This window comes from Tauraco erythrolophus, chromosome 21, assembly GCF_009769465.1.
Source record: "Tauraco erythrolophus isolate bTauEry1 chromosome 21, bTauEry1.pri, whole genome shotgun sequence".
Classification (NCBI taxonomy): Eukaryota; Metazoa; Chordata; class Aves; order Musophagiformes; family Musophagidae; genus Tauraco; species Tauraco erythrolophus.
Genome location: NC_141485.1, coordinates 7530316 through 7545507, shown reverse-complemented (window position 1 = coordinate 7545507; position 15192 = coordinate 7530316). Strand labels below are relative to the sequence as shown.

Here is a 15192-nt window from a genome sequence, read left to right as displayed (position 1 = left end):
TCCCCAGACTGGATTTGCCAGTCATGCTTGGTATCTGCTTCCACCAGTATCAGATACCAGTATCAGATACCATCTTCCTATTTTTATGGCAAAACCTGGTAAAACTTGGCTCTGGCAATCAAAGGCGGCATTGAAACCTGCAGAGAAGGTGATGAGAAGGTCTTGACCAAATCCTTTTGGAACTTTTGCTGCAAGCCAGCCTGCAGCCCATGTGTCAGTGAGGAGGGTTTGGCTGGTTTTGGGGACATACAGGAGGGGTGGCTGGTGCTGTGCAGGGAGAAGGCTTTTTCACAGTCTGCTCCAGGTCTCAACAGCTTTTTGGTGTCCCCAGGGCCACCTGAGCGAGGGCTACGGACAGCTCTGCAGCATCTACCTCAAACTGCTGAGAACTAAGATGGAGTTTCACACCAAGGTGGGCATCATCCTGTCCCTGTCCCCGTCCCCATCCCCACGGCCACAACAAGGGGTGGGTGATTGGGCGCTGGGGCAAAAGTGATGGCAACATTACAGTGCAGGACAGGGACTGTCACCCCCAAGGGTCCTCTCCTCTGTCATGGCTGTTCTGCTGCCTCCATGATACATGTCCCAGGCTGCCAGGGTCCATCCTTAGCCTGGATAAAAAGTGGCCCAAAGACCCTGGGGATGGATGGTGTCATGGTGGATCAGGGCTCCTTGGAGGCACCTGGGCTGGGAGTTGGAGGGCTACAAGAAACACTAAGACACCCCCAGCTTTGGGGTGCACGTCCCCTCCCAGATGGGCAGAGGTGGAAGAGGCCATTGGGTTCTGAGTGGGGAGGGCTTGTGGGGGCTGTGCTGTGCCACGCCATGCTATGCCATGCCACACCATAGGAGCAGCTCCTGTCCATCTCCGGTGCTGCCCTGGCAGGATCTGCAAAGGCTGAAGCAAGCCCAGGCAGCAGGGCCAGGCGGGAGGCAGCACAGGCAGGGCAGGGACCAGCGCCGAGGTGTAAATCCCTGCAAACCCTGTGGTGCATCCTGACGTCTCTGCATCACCGCGGATGTGGAGAGGGATGCTGGGGATTTGGGCTGGTGGGATGTCCCGGTTGGTGCACAGAGGAGGATGAGCAGCAGCGCCTGCTTCGACCGGCATGTGAGCTTGGGGGTTTATTCGCCACAGTCAGCCAAGGAGAAATTAAGTAGTTGTGTAGAGAAACCTCCTTTTGCTTGGGACCAAGGTTTGGCTGTAAGGCACGCTAGTGCTTTCTAAAATAAGGTTTTTATACGGGCAGGAAAAGTGGGGTGAGAGCAACAAGTCAGCCTGGAAATTCCGGAACAATGGGGAAATAATGATTGACTTAATCTGAGCACCGCTGAGCGTGCACAGCTTAGTTCTCAGCAGAACTTCAAGTCATGGGTTTAAGGTTTCTATGTGAACAAGCAGTTCATCACAGACTGTGAATCTCACCTCGGATTTATCAGGAAAATCAGGATGAGGTAGCACAGAACAAACCTCTTGTACTCCCAGGGCTTCTGCCCTCCATCGCCTACCCTGTTTGGTAAACATCCCTATCGCGGGATGCTGTGGGATCGGTTCTGGCTGATGTCCCATCCTGTCCCACCCAGTGCTGTCCCCAGCTTGAAATAATCAGTGCCGGTTACCAAAATCTTTTTTCTCTCTCTCTCTCCCCTTTGGGCTCTTGAGCCATGGGTGCTCCTGGGCACGGGAACATCCCGGGGGAATCCCAGGGGATCATCCCACATGGGTTTTTTCCCCATCATCAGGAGCTTGTTTCCAGCCTCAGGAGCAGCACCACTGGGCAGGTCCCTTCCTTGGGGTGGCCTTCGGGGAGGATGCACTGGCTCTGGGTCTGCTCCATGCCGTGCCAGCTGCCAGAGCTGATGGGGACCGTGTTTGTAGTAAGGGATGCGACGTTCCCTGTCGCGCCTCGGGAAGCTGCACTCACATGGATCGAGCTTATTATTTAGGCAGATTCTTTCTTATAGAATAAAATAGAATATGCTTGTGGTGTTAAAGTAACAGTGTGTGGCCAAGAGCAGGATGGAAGGTCACGGTGGGCTTGTTCACAAGCGCGTCCCTGCGTGGCTTCAAGCACCCTTATCCTTACGGTAACCGGCAGCAGCAGGTTTGGTACCCATGGTGTTCCTGTCCGTTCCAAGCTCTGGCCAAAAGAGGTGTTTTCTGAAGGCAGGCTGTACCCGTCACTCCAATTGGGCTTGGAGCTGTGATACAACCTTCCCCAAAACTTCTGGGCAGCATGAAGAGGCTTTGCCCCCCGGAGCAGATACCAGCTCCTTCCCCTCCAGCTCTCGGCCATGCCGTGTGCGAGAAGGCGCCCCTCCTCCTCCCCGCTCGGAGGGTTTCTAAGCCTGGGGAGAATTGGCTTTCCTTGCTGGGGAGCATACAGTTGCCATGGATTGGGATGCTGCGGTCACGCGGGGCTCAGCAGACCCCGTGTCAGCCCCCTTTACCCCTGCACCACTCCCTTGGGGCACCCGACGAGCCGTCCCAGTCTCTTGCACCGAGGCCGTCGGCCGGAACAGCAACGCTGGTGCTCCCAGAGCTGTGGCTGGAGCAGGGGATCCTCTGAAACCCTTTCCTGACTCTTGCTTTCCCACACAGAATCCCCGCTTCCCCGGCAATCTCCAGATGTCCGACCGGCAGCTTGACGAGGCAGGAGAGAACGACGTCAATAATTTGTGAGCGCGGGGCAGGGGCAGGAGGCGAGGGAGGAGGGTGGTTGCGGGCAGGGTGGGACGGTGCTGCCCAACCTCACCCGTGGCACGACTGAGCTGGGGACGGGACCTTGCGCTTCTCCCCCACCCCTGCCATGGGTGCTGGGAGCGGGCAGAGCCTCCGGGCAAGGTGGCACATCCACACGGGAGCACCCACTGGTCCCCCTGTCAGCAGGCAAGGGGCATGGGTGGCCGTAGGGATGCTCCCCAACCATCCTCATCCCTTTTTCCTAGTTTCCAGCTGACGGTGGAAATGTTTGACTACCTGGAGTGTGAGCTGAACCTCTTCCAGACAGGTAAGCCCCTGCGCCACCCTGCTGGAGGTTGGGGTGGGGGGTCCGCAAGGGCTGAGCCGCATGGGGGGAGGCTCTGGGAAGGATGCTGTCGGAGGACATTGCAACTCATCTCTTTTTCCAGTCACTTCACCTGAGTTATTATCTGCGTGCCGGAGAGCTGTGCTGCCTCAGGGCAGCACCGCGGGACTGGCTGCACCGCACCATCCTGCTCCCCACCATGCGACACCCCTTCCACTGCCGTAGCTTTGTGCTTTCCTCCAGCAGCCTCCCTGGGCTGAGTTTCTTCTCATCTTAGCTGTGGGTTCATCAGGGCTTTTGGCTTTTATTATCAGCGAACACAAGCTGCCATGGGTGTTCATGGTGATGCTGGAGCTGGGGGAGCATGGGGGCACCTCCCTCCCTCCTGCGCACGCAAGGGAAGGGGTGAAAATGAGCCAGGCTCGACCCTCAGGACTGTCACGCAGCTCTGCACGCTCGAGCAGGATAAGGTTTGGGGCAAATTGAAGTAATTCTGGGATAAGCCTTCATCTTCACCAGGCTGTGGGTGCTGGCGAGACAGGGCTGTGTTTGGACGGAGCTGGAGCATCACCCTCATTGTGCGGCTGCGTGCTGGCACAGCGGGACAGGGATGGTGCCAAGGGGCTCATCTGTGCAGCGCAGGCCCTGTCCCCGGAGCACATCCAGGAGCTCTCGTGGCTCTGCCCTTCAGAGGGGAATAACCAGATGGAGGGAGATGAGAGTCGTGGGATGTGGGGAGATGGAGCTGCCATCTTCAGCCACCCTGCAAGACTGCCAGCTGCACTGGCACACCTCGAGGGCAGCGTCCCACGCCTCATGGGACCCGCAGGGCTGCACCACAAAGGTGTTCACCAGGCACATCTCCAGCAGCCCATGGCCTGTCCCCACCACAACAGAAACAACCTTCATGCCCCAGCATCACGGGGCATGTCTGCAGCCCCGGCACAAGGTGCAATTTGATGTGACGTGGGCAGAGGATCGAGGATGTGAGGTGCTGCCGGCTGCTTCCTGCTGTTCCTGGAGCATCTCCCTGGCACACTCGCATGCCAGCGGGACGGCAGTGATGGGCAGAGCACATGGGCTGCGTGCCCTTGGGGGACTGGGAGGACCTGGCTGGGACTCAGGACTGGGCACCTCCAGCCCGCAGTGCCAGGCTGAAGCACTCCCATGCCTGCAGCCGAGTCCAGGCTGGGAATCTCCCTTCCTGCTGAGCCAGCAGATGACTGTGCAACACCAGGCTGGGTCCCCAAGGGCCAGGGGGTCTCTTGCTCAGGGTGACGTTTGTGGACGCGTCCATGTGGTACCCTGTGGCACTGCCAGAGCCTGATCCCGTGCTCCTTCCCCGCAGTGTTCAGCTCCCTGGACATGTCACGCTCGGTGTCGGTGACGGCTGCAGGACAGTGCCGCCTGGCCCCGCTCATCCAGGTGATCCTGGACTGCAGCCACCTCTACGACTACACTGTCAAGCTGCTCTTCAAGCTCCACTCCTGTGAGTGTCCCCAGTGCCGCCGCCTCGGGCAGGGGGTGGGACACAGAGAGGGACACTGGGGATCACCACCCTGCTCAGGCTGGGCTGTTCACCCCCCATCTCCTTCCCAGCCTTTTTAGGGGAGTCGAGGGAGTCTGGCAGGGCAAGGGACACGGAGGTGCAAGCAAATGGGGGACCGAGCTGTCCCAGGAGCCTGCACTGCCAAATACCCCTCAGCTGCAGGGATGGAGCCCACCAGGAGCCCCCCCGGCTTTGGACAGGGACCAGCTCCAAAACCCACATCCCCCAGGACCATGAATTGTGGCGGCAGCTGCCGGAACACCAGCTCACTGCCTTTCCCTGCCCTGGGGGTGTCTCGGGCAGGATGTGATCCCCTCTTGCAGCAGGACACTGAGCCCGGAGCGTTCAGACCCCGGGAGGAGGGTGGCCATTACTGGGAAAGACCCATCTCTGCGTGGCTGTGCCGACAGGTTGTCCCCTGATCCATGCTCCTTCCTGGCATGGAGACACTCGGTGACATTTCTACTTGCTGCTTCTTCCAGGTCTGCCGGCGGACACGCTGCAGGGCCACCGGGATCGCTTCCTAGAGCAGTTCAGAAAGTAAGTGCCCTGACGCGGGGCGCTGGCTCTCCGCACTGCCAGCGATGCTCCGGGGGCGCTCCCGTGGCGGAGGGGGTGTGAAGGGATGCCAGAGCCCCCGTGCCAGGGCTCAGCGGCCGAGCGATGGAGACAGAGACAGTGCAGGAGTTGGTCTTGCTTGGGGCTCTGAAATCCAGCCCCTTCCACCTCTCGGCTTTCCCTGGAGCTCCCTCCAGGACAGCCGCTCCGCTTGGCTAATCCAATCTGAATTACCAGATAATGATGTTTTTAATTCCAACGAGCCACTGACAGCACGTCCAGCGAGTTAAAACCCTCAAACCCTTTAATTGCAGTTTTAAATGCAGTCTGCGGTTGACATGCTGAGATGGCTTCATGAGTCCATGTGAACCTCATGAAGTTTGACCAGGCCAAGTGCAAGGTCCTGCATCTGGGTCAGGGCAATTCCCAGTACCAGCACAGACTGAGGGAGGGAGGGAGGGAGGGATGGATGGATGGATGGATGGATGGATGGATGGATGGATGGATGGCTAGCACCCTGTGGAGAAGGACTGGGGCATACTGGTGGGTGACAAATGGGACATGAGCCAGCAATGTGGGCTTGCAGCCCAGAAAGCCAAGCATCTCCTGGGCTGCATCACCAGCAGCGTGGACAGCAGGCCAAGGGAAAGGATGCTCCCCCCATGCTCCACTCTCCTGACACCCCCCTGGAGCACTGCATCCAGCTCTCTGGGATCCCCAGCACAAGACAACAGGTTTAAACTTTATGAGGGTAGGGTGAGATTGGACATTGAGAAGAAATGCTGTCCCATGAGGGCGGTGAGGCACTGGTACAGGTTGTCCAGAGAAGTTGTGGCTGCCCCATCCCTGGAATTGTTCAAGGCCAGGTTGGATGAGGCTTTGAGCAACCTGATCTAGTAGAAGATGTCCCTGCCCATGGCAGGGGAGTTGGACTGGATGACCTTCGAAGGTCCATTCCAACTCAAACCATCCCGTAAGTCCATGGTCCTATGAGATGTGAACACTGGTCTCCCCTGGATTAGTAACTGCACAAGGGAGAGGAGACAACGGTCAGGATTTGTACCAGGGGGTGTCTCCAGGTGATCCCAGCGATAGTGCTAGAACTGCTCCTCTCATCGTATGAGATCAAAAATGAGCAAGCAGTGAAGTGCCCTGGCCTCTGGTACATGATTGTTTAGGGTAGTCAAAACCAAAACTGGCCGCAGTTTTGAGAGAGGGAGGGAGGATGTCACGGTGCCAAGAGACAGCTCAGTTCAAGGTCACACACTACAAACCAGTGCCCATGGGAAGAACACCAGGCACAGACGTCAGCAGGTGGCAGGGCCGTCCATGGGCTCTGACTGCCCAGGGCAGAGACCTTGGCATGGATATTGACAGCGCCAAGACACTGAGTGGGATGGAAGGAAGGGGGAGCTGCGAGGCACGCCGGGCACCGCTGCTCCTCTGCAAAATCGGGAATCCCGAAGCGGGGTAGCCCTGCTCCTGGGGCAGATGTTCCTGTAGGAAGCAGAAGGGGATGGTGCAGACGTGGCTTCCAGGCAGGGAGCTCCCCCCACTGATGGCTGGGGCTGTAGTGGGAGCGATGGTGATGTTTCTCAGCTGTTCCTTGAAGCTGTGGCCATGGTGAGGACAGCACAGAGGGGTGCGTGAACCTCAGTGTGACCCAGTGCAGCCGTTCTGCTGCAGTTCCTGGTTTCACAGAACTCATGGAGTGGTTCGAGTTGGAAGGGACCTTGAAAGATGATCTTGTCCAACCCCTCTGCCAAGGGCAGGGACACCTTCTGCTAGATCAGATTGCTCCAGTTTCAGGTCCATCTCTCTGCTTGTCAGGTTTATGGGAGAAAGCCCTCAGCAGTCAATTTTTGCCAGAGGTGGGAGGTTGGCGATGGGTTCTTCTCAGGACCTGCCATGGGTTCAGTGGCAGCACACACCACTGTCCCCTCTGGCGCAGCACAGTGGCCTGGTGACACCATCCTGGAGCCAGGCGAGGGACTGGAGCTACTCGTGATGGGCTGGGGTGTCTGGGTTGAGCAAGAGCCGTTCTTAACCAGCCCCTGCCCGTTGCAGGCTGAAGGACCTCTTCTACCGCTCCAGCAACCTCCAGTACTTCAAGCGGCTGATCCAGATCCCGCAGCTGCCGGAGGTGAGACCCTGCGGTCCCCGGTCCCTGTGCTCACCATCCCCGTGACCAGGGAGGGTGGCACTGGCAGACGTGTGTCCAGAAAAGGTCATGTGCTGCCTTGCCCAGTGCCCCGGGGCAGTGTAGGGCTCCTGGAGCCTGAGGCTCATCCCTGCATCCCTCCCTGGGTGGGATCCTGCGGGATTTTGCTGGGATCCCCTCTCACACCGACCTTCAGCCCTTGCCAGGATCCGCCCCCACGGATCCTGGCTCCATCTCTACTGGTCCTCTCTCCGTTCCCATGGGCTGGGGTAGGATTTCGACCAACCATGGCCAAAGCCCTGCGGCAGTGCCGGTCCTCCCCCACCCAGCCATTCTCCCCTCCCTCCCCAGAACCCCCCCAATTTCTTGCGTGCCTCGGCGCTGTCAGAGCACATCAGCCCCGTGGTGGTGATCCCCGCCGAGGCGTCCTCACCCGACAGCGAACCCATCACGGACCTAGTGGAGACGGACACGGCCTCGCAGGTGAGCTGCCACGGCGCTGCCCGTACACCTTGGGCTGTGTAGAAGACAGTGGGTGCTCTTCATCTCTGAGACTGAGGTCATGTCTCCAAAACTGTGCTGTGGTGGGGTGTGAGACAGCAGGGACGGCCTTGGGCCCTGGGGAGCATCACTAGGAGGGGTGGTGTGGGTGCTGGGTGTCGCACATGGTGCTGCTGGGTCTGAGCTAGGCTGCATTCATCTCAGTGCTTCTCTTAATGGTTTGGTGCCCTCCAGTGATGGCCAGCTGGAGATGTTTGGCTTCCCAGCATCACCCCTCAGCCGTGCATGCTTGCTTTAGGTTTTCACGTCCCACTCCACCAAGGGCTGTCCCCAGGTGCTGAGCGTTTCGGGAGGGGAAGGGGTGTGCAGTGACATGGCTTTGGATATCTTCTCCCCTGGGAGTTAGGTGGGGGCAGACCACGACGTTCCATGTTCAACACTTTCAATGTCCTGGGAGCAGCAGGGGGGATCCAGCCCCAATGTCCAGGCAGCGTGAGCAGGTGGCAACCCTGGTGCTGCCGGGGACATGGAGGGGACAAGGGAGGGCTCCAGGGTGGTGGGTTCACCCCGGGTCCATGCTGCTGTCCCCGCAGAGCCTGTTTGACAATAAGTTTGACGACATCTTCGGCAGCTCCTTTAGCAGCGACCCCTTCAACTTCAACAGCCAGAACGGGATGAAGAAGGATGACAAGTGAGCAATCCTGGTGATGCTGCGGAGGCAGCTGGGATCTGACTGGGAGCTCCGTCCTCTGACACCTGCCAGGCTGCTGTGACACAGCAGCCACAGTGGCACAGGGAATGCCTTCCCTCCCAGATGTTTCCCCATGGCACTGGCACAGCTGGTGGCACTGAGGATGTACCCGGTGTCTCTCCTTCCCAGGGACCGATTAATAGAGCAGCTTTACGGGGAGATTGCAGCCCTGAAGGAGGAGCTGGAGAACTTCAAAGCCGAGGTGAGTGACAACCATCTGGTGTCACAGGGTGAGCACCCACATGGCAGTCCAGGAGCAGGATGGGACCCGGCGGCTCACACTGGGAATGGGGCTGGTTGGGGTGGCTGTGTCCCCGGGTGACCCTGTCTGTCTGTCCTGCCCTGTCCCCAGTGGCTTCTGCATCCCTGGCGCAGCCATCCTTGCCCATACAGGGGGTCCCCAAGTGTGCCAGGGCGGGAGGGGCTGCATCCATGCCGGGGGGGCCAGGCTCATCCCCACTGCCCAGCATCCCGGTGCTTCTCCCCGCTCATTCGGGGCTCTGTGGGATGGCTGCTGGACAGTACGGGTGGGCACTGGATGGTGCCAGCAGCCACTGAACGATGCCGAGAGCTGCCCGCCTGCCGTCCCCGCAGAGCGCGCGGGGCACAGTGCAGCTGCGTGGTCGTGCCAGCGAGCTGGAGGCCGAGCTGGCCGAGCAGCGGCACCTGAAGCAGCAGGCGCAGGACGAGAGCGAGTTCCTGCGCGCGGAGCTGGAGGAGCTGAAGAAGCAGCGGGAGGACACCGAGAAGGCACAGAGGAGCCTGACGGAGATCGAAAGTGAGCGGAGAGAGCCGGCACCCGGCTCGGGGTCGGGGTGAGCGCCGGGCTGTGGGTGCCGAGTGCTCAAATTGGCATCCCTACGTGCGTGGCAGGGCGGGCACAGGCCAACGAGCAGCGGTACAGCAAACTGAAGGAGAAGTACAGCGAGCTGGTGCAGAACCACGCTGACCTCCTGCGGAAGGTGGGCTCCCTGAAACCCCCCCCAGCATTCCCCTTTTCCTGGCTGTGCCCCCCCAGTGCTGGGGGTCGCTGAGCTCCCTCTCTGCCATCCCCAGAACGCAGAGGTGACCAAGCAGGTGACGGTGGCCAGGCAGGCCCAGGGGGACGTGGAGCGGGAGAAGAAGGAGCTGGAGGACTCCTTCCAGCGGGTGAGCGAGCAGGCTCAGAGGAAGGTGAGTGGGGACGAGGGGGACATGCTGGGGTGTGCAGGGCCTCCCCCGTGGGCCACTGGCAATCTGTCTTCTTGCCCACAGTCTCAGGAGCAGGCAGAGGTGCTGGACACACTGAAGCGGGAGCTGGCAGCCAGCAGGCAGGAGCTGCAGGTCCTCCAGGGCACCCTGGAGTCCAGCACCCAGGTGAGACCCCATGGGTGGCCTCTGCCACCCCAGAACAGGCAGCCCGGGAGGAGGGGGGGGTCTGCCTGCTGTTGCCATGCTTGGGCAAGGTGTTACCCATCCCGGCATCACCCGCTGTTGGCCTGATAACCAGCTCCCTCTCTTCTTCCTCCTCGCATCTAGATGAGTTTAGCAATAGTTCCAGGGGATTTAACGCTTCTGGGTGCCAGCAGCAGTGGCCTCTGGCAGCAGGGGTCGTTCAACAAAATCCCTGCTCTTGCAGGGTGGCTCTGCCCGCTCTAAAACCCGGGCAGGGAGTGTGTGATCGCAGCACAAGCCTTTCCCCGGGCTCGCTGCCGTGCCAGAGGGCATTTCGTGCCTGTGAAGCCGCAGAGGACAGCAGGGGTTTCCAGGCTCATTGTGGAAGGCAAAAGTTGGCAGGAAAACGGAGCTGCCCATCCCCGGGATGGGCAGACATGCTGTGGCAGGACAGGGATGGGGCAGAGCCAGCTCTGGGGCCAGCAGGCAGCGCCTTCATCTGCTCCTCTGTCAGGGTGCTGACAGTTGTAATAAAAGTGAATTTTCACTGATAAAAGTGAAAGGACTCCCTGGGGAGCCTCGGCTGGCCGTGCTGCAGGGGTGCTGCCGGGCAGCGGGCGACGCAGGGCTGCGACCTGCTGCGGCCACGATGCACTGAGCAGGGACGGTCAGGGGGGCCCGAGCCTGGACCATGAGTGATTCCCCCAAGAGGAAGTCCCCCACGCGAAGTGTTTGCCCTCGGCACAGCCCCGACTGCTGCTTTGTGCCCACCCAGGCGGGAGCAGAGCAGAGCACCCGCATCGCCAGCCTGGAGCAGGAGAGGGACAGCCTGAGCCGGGCGGCGGAGCAGCACGGGGAGGAGATGGCGGCCCTGCGGGCTGAGGTGCAGCAGCTGCGGGACACGCTCAGCCGTGAGCAGGAGAGCACCAAGATGGAGCTGGAGACGTTGCAGACCCAGCTGAGAGACAAGGTACCCGAGGGGCACCCCGGCAGCCCCCTCCCTGCCAAGCCACAGGGGTTCGGCAGAGCTGGAGGCAGCGGTGAGGTGTGGGGGCGATTCCCAGCCAGCGCGGCGGGGACCATGACGCCCATGCCGGCTCGGCAGGAGAGTGGGGAGCGGGCGCTGCGGCAGCACCTGGCCGAGGAGCAGTTTGCCCTGCTGCAGGGCACCGCGCAGGAGGCAGAGCGGATGGTGCAGGATGCCCTCGGTCGCCTGGAGGATCCAGCTCACATCGGCTGCACCGGCTCAGCGGGTGAGATGCCTGGTGCTCACCAAACCCAGCGTTATCCCAACCTCTCCTCACTGTCCTGTGGGCTGTGCCAGCGGTGGAGAGTGGCCGTTTGAGTCGTGCCTGCTCTCTGCTTGCAGATTGCCTTCTGTCCAGGACGCTGGCAGCCTCCGAGTGCGTGGAGCGGCTGCGGGACGCGCACAGCAAATACCTTTCCAATCGCGCAGGTGGGAGCCGGCAGCCCCGGGCAGGGGCTGGGCTGGGGGCGAGGAGCAGCTCTGGCACTCGTGGGCCAGGTGGGCAGCGCCTGCTGGGGCTGAGGCCTGTGCCTGCTCTCCCGCCGCAGCCGTGGGCTCCCTGCTGCCCTGCCTGGCCCTCTTCGCCCACCTCGTCAGTGACACCCTCCTGCAGGGCAGCGCTACCTCCCATGTGGCACCCATGGAGCCCGCCGACCGTGAGTGCTGCCCCACAGGGCGGGCAGGATGCTGGGGTGGGCAGGGGCTGCAGTGGGCAGGATGCTGGGGTGGGCAGGGGCCAGGACAGACAGAATTCTGGGGTGGGCAGGATGCTGGGGCAGGCAGGGACCACAGCAGGCAGGGGACCAGGTGGACAGGCTGCTGGGGCAAGTAGGATGCCAAGATGGGCAGGATTCTAGGGCAGGCAGGGGCCAGGATGGGCAGAGGCTGGAGCGGGCAGGATGCTGGGGTGGGCAGGGGCCAGGATGGGCAGAATTCTGGGGTGGGCAAGATGCTGGGGTGAGCAGGGGCCAGGATGGGCAGAATTCTGGGGTGGGCAGGATGCTAGGGTGAGCAAGGTCCAGGATGGGCACAATTCTGGGGTGGGCAGGATGCTGGGGTGAGCAGGGGCCAGGATGGGCAGAATTCTGGGGTGGGCAGGATGCTGGGGCAGGCAGGGGCCAGGTGTCTCTGTCCATGCGTGTGGCACCCTCAGCCTCTCATGCTGCCCACCCAGGTCTGCTGGAGATGTGCAAGCAGTGCGGCGGTGAGGCCGTGAGCTACCTCAATGCCCTGCAAGACCCGGGGACGGTGGAAAGCGCTGACTGCAGCCCGGTGACAGCCTGCCTGGGCCGGATCAGTGCCATCGGGGAGGTGGGTGCCCCAGGAGTGCTGGTGGGATGGAGTCAGTCATGGTGGGCACCACCAGCGGGGCCGTGCCGCCCTGGATGGTCCCTTTCATCCCATCTCGTCCCCAGGAGCTGCGGCCCAGAGGGCTGGACGTCAAGCAGGAGGAGCTGGGTGATCTGGTGGACAAGGAGATGGCAGCGACGGCGGCGGCCATTGAAACAGCAGCTGCCCGCATCGAGGTGAGGGTCATCATGTCCCACGAGGCACCTGCAGGCACCTTGCCTGCCAGGACCACTGGCATGAAGCCGGGGCGGCACATGGGGCTCAGCACAACCTCTCCTCCCTCTACCAGGAGATGCTGAGCAAAGCCCGGGCGGATGACACTGGGGTCAAACTGGAAGTGAACGAGAGGTGAGTGGTGGCCAGGGTGCTGGAGAGAGCGGGGTTGGCAGGAGGAGGCCCAGTGCCACAGGCAGAGCAGCTGCCCCACGGCTCTGGGGTCTCCCTGCCCCACAAGTGAGGTTGAGTGGGATGTGTCTCACAGAATCCTGGGCTCCTGCACGGGCCTCATGCAGGCCATCCATGTCCTGGTCCTGGCCTCCAAGGACCTCCAGAGAGAGATCGTGGAGAGTGGACGGGTGAGCCGGGGGCAGGGATGCAGGCAGGGATGCGCGCAGGGATGCAGCCAGGGTGCAGGGGTCAGCGGGTGCCTGGCCAGCCAGGGTCACTGCGTGCTTGCTGGGGACGTGCTGCTCTGAGCCTTGGCCCGTTGGGGCATCAGCACCAGCTGCCAGGAGCTCCTGCCCCAGCCCCAGGGTCTCGCCCTGGCTCTGGTCGCTGGGATGTCACGGAGGTCCCTGATCTCCCTTCCTGTGTAGGGGACCCCGTGACCCTCCGGGTTTGGTGTCACCAGCTCCCATGCACACCCTAAATGAAACCCCGACTTACTCTGGTCCCCCGAGAGTGGGGGTTTGGGGGTCCCAGGCCCTGCCACCCCCTGCCCCCAGTGTGTGACCAGGCCTTTCCCGATGGCAGGGCGCAGCGTCCCCCAAGGAATTTTATGCCAAGAATTCCCGCTGGACCGAGGGTCTCATCTCCGCCTCCAAGGCTGTGGGCTGGGGTGCCACTGTCATGGTGTAAGTGCCACCGTCACCAGAGGCGGGAGAGGGTGGCAGGGTCCTGCTGTGCCCACGGGGAGGGGACAGGGGTGGCAGGAGGATGCTCCAGCCCCTCTCTGCCCTCCCGCAGCGACGCTGCCGACCTGGTGGTGCAAGGCAAGGGGACGTTTGAGGAGCTGATGGTCTGTTCCCGGGAGATCGCAGCCAGCACTGCCCAGCTTGTGGCAGCCTCCAAGGTATGAGCCTGGCATGCCGGGAGGCTCCTCTGCTGCTGCCTATGTCCCCTGGCAGCGCCCCCGCCGCTGCCTGCACTGGGCTCTGGGAGATGCTCCATCCCTGAGCAGGCAGCAGCGAGGCTGCTCCCCTGGCCGTGGCTTGGGGTGACCCTGGGGCACCGCATGGTCACCCCAAACCGCAGGGGTGGTCTGCTCGCCCGGCGGGGTGTAAGCGCACCCCTCCTCGCTGCCCCGGCAGGTGAAGGCAGACAAAGACAGCGTCAACCTTTGCAAGCTCCAGCAAGCCTCCCGGGGTGTCACCCAGGCCACGGCCGGCGTGGTGGCCTCAACCAAGGCTGGGAGGTCGCAGGTGGAGGAGAAAGGTGAGCGTGGGGCTGCAGGGGCATAGGGCTGCCCCGAAACCTCTGCTCTTTGCACTCGCCATCATCGGTTGGCCGTGCCCCGCTGATGTCTGCCTGCTGCTGCCCCTCGCTGCCTGCGTGTCTGGTGGTAGCAGACCCTGCCAGGGGTCCGGGGTGGAGAGCAAAGCTTGAAGGGGGACTGGGGGTGTCTTTCTCCACAGACAGCATGGACTTCTCAAGCATGACACTCACCCAGATCAAGCGTCAGGAGATGGACTCACAGGTAGGAGGTTCCCCCATGCTTTGGGAAACGCACCCGCTGGTGCCATCGTTTGGGCTAACGAGAGGCTGCCAAGGCTGAGGGAGAGGTGGGAGGGGGCACCCTGCCTGGCTGCCTGGCCCCCGGCAGCACCAGCTCGTGGGGAAAGCCCAAGGTGTGAAGGCAACAGCCGGATTCGCCCAGGAGCCATGCACAGTTGGTCTCTGAGCCCTCCTTGACACTGTCACCATCACGGCACTTACCGCCTGTGGCCTCCCCCTGCTCATGCATGCCCACTGCACCCACCTCCACTGGGCATGGGGCATCCCTGGGGAATTCCCCTTCCCTGGGTGCCCACACGGGTCGCTCTGCCCTCACCTGCCTGCATAGGCAGCACCCACCTGGGCTCGGTCCCCTCCCCCAGCATCACTTGCCATGAGAGCACTCATGGGGTGCACCTGACTGATCTTTGGGCTTGATACTGGGGAGAAGTGCTGGAGCACCTGGGTGCTGTGTGACCATGGCGTGCGTGGTGTCCTTCAGGTGCGGGTGCTGGAGCTGGAAAACCAGCTGCAGAAGGAGCGGCAGAAGCTGGGGGAGCTGCGCAAGAAGCACTACGAGCTGGCAGGAGTGGCCGAGGGCTGGGAGGATGATGGTGAGTGGATCCCAGTCCCGCTTCGACTGGGAATCTATACCGGGAAGGAGCGGGACAGGATGGGGCAGCCCTGCCCGCACCAGGCAGCGAGTGGGCATGGGTTCTGCTCTGGCTGGCACAAGTTGAGCATGGGGACAGTCAGCACACGTGGGCAAAGCCATGGGGACCCTGACCTGTGCAAGAGCCTGTGGGACCCACATCACATCTGGGCAGGATGCTCGGGCACTGCTGGGGCTCTGCTGCCCTGCAAAGCCCCGGGGTCCCAGTGGGATGGGGTGGAGTGCTGGGGGGCGCCGCGTTGCTCCGCACCCCGTTACCCTCTCTCCCTTCTCCAGCTGCAGATTAA

General features: G+C 61.9%; 1 protein-coding gene across 1 annotated transcript in view; it reads left to right on the top strand.

The window, feature by feature from the left end:
- The window catches only part of HIP1 (huntingtin interacting protein 1), a 48306-nt gene extending 33114 nt beyond the window's left edge, over positions 1-15192 (top strand). The window contains exons 5-31 of the mRNA XM_086624883.1: positions 332-412; positions 2603-2679; positions 2950-3011; positions 4378-4518; positions 5061-5118; positions 7204-7279; positions 7649-7780; positions 8392-8489; positions 8679-8751; positions 9144-9327; positions 9423-9511; positions 9606-9722; positions 9804-9905; positions 10699-10893; positions 11029-11176; positions 11293-11379; positions 11499-11606; positions 12125-12261; positions 12366-12476; positions 12590-12648; positions 12782-12875; positions 13273-13373; positions 13486-13591; positions 13830-13953; positions 14154-14215; positions 14735-14846; positions 15182-15192. Of these exons, the coding sequence (XP_086481009.1) occupies positions 332-412; positions 2603-2679; positions 2950-3011; positions 4378-4518; positions 5061-5118; positions 7204-7279; positions 7649-7780; positions 8392-8489; positions 8679-8751; positions 9144-9327; positions 9423-9511; positions 9606-9722; positions 9804-9905; positions 10699-10893; positions 11029-11176; positions 11293-11379; positions 11499-11606; positions 12125-12261; positions 12366-12476; positions 12590-12648; positions 12782-12875; positions 13273-13373; positions 13486-13591; positions 13830-13953; positions 14154-14215; positions 14735-14846; positions 15182-15192 (2745 nt within the window). The remainder of the gene's footprint in view (positions 1-331; positions 413-2602; positions 2680-2949; positions 3012-4377; positions 4519-5060; positions 5119-7203; positions 7280-7648; positions 7781-8391; positions 8490-8678; positions 8752-9143; positions 9328-9422; positions 9512-9605; positions 9723-9803; positions 9906-10698; positions 10894-11028; positions 11177-11292; positions 11380-11498; positions 11607-12124; positions 12262-12365; positions 12477-12589; positions 12649-12781; positions 12876-13272; positions 13374-13485; positions 13592-13829; positions 13954-14153; positions 14216-14734; positions 14847-15181) is intronic.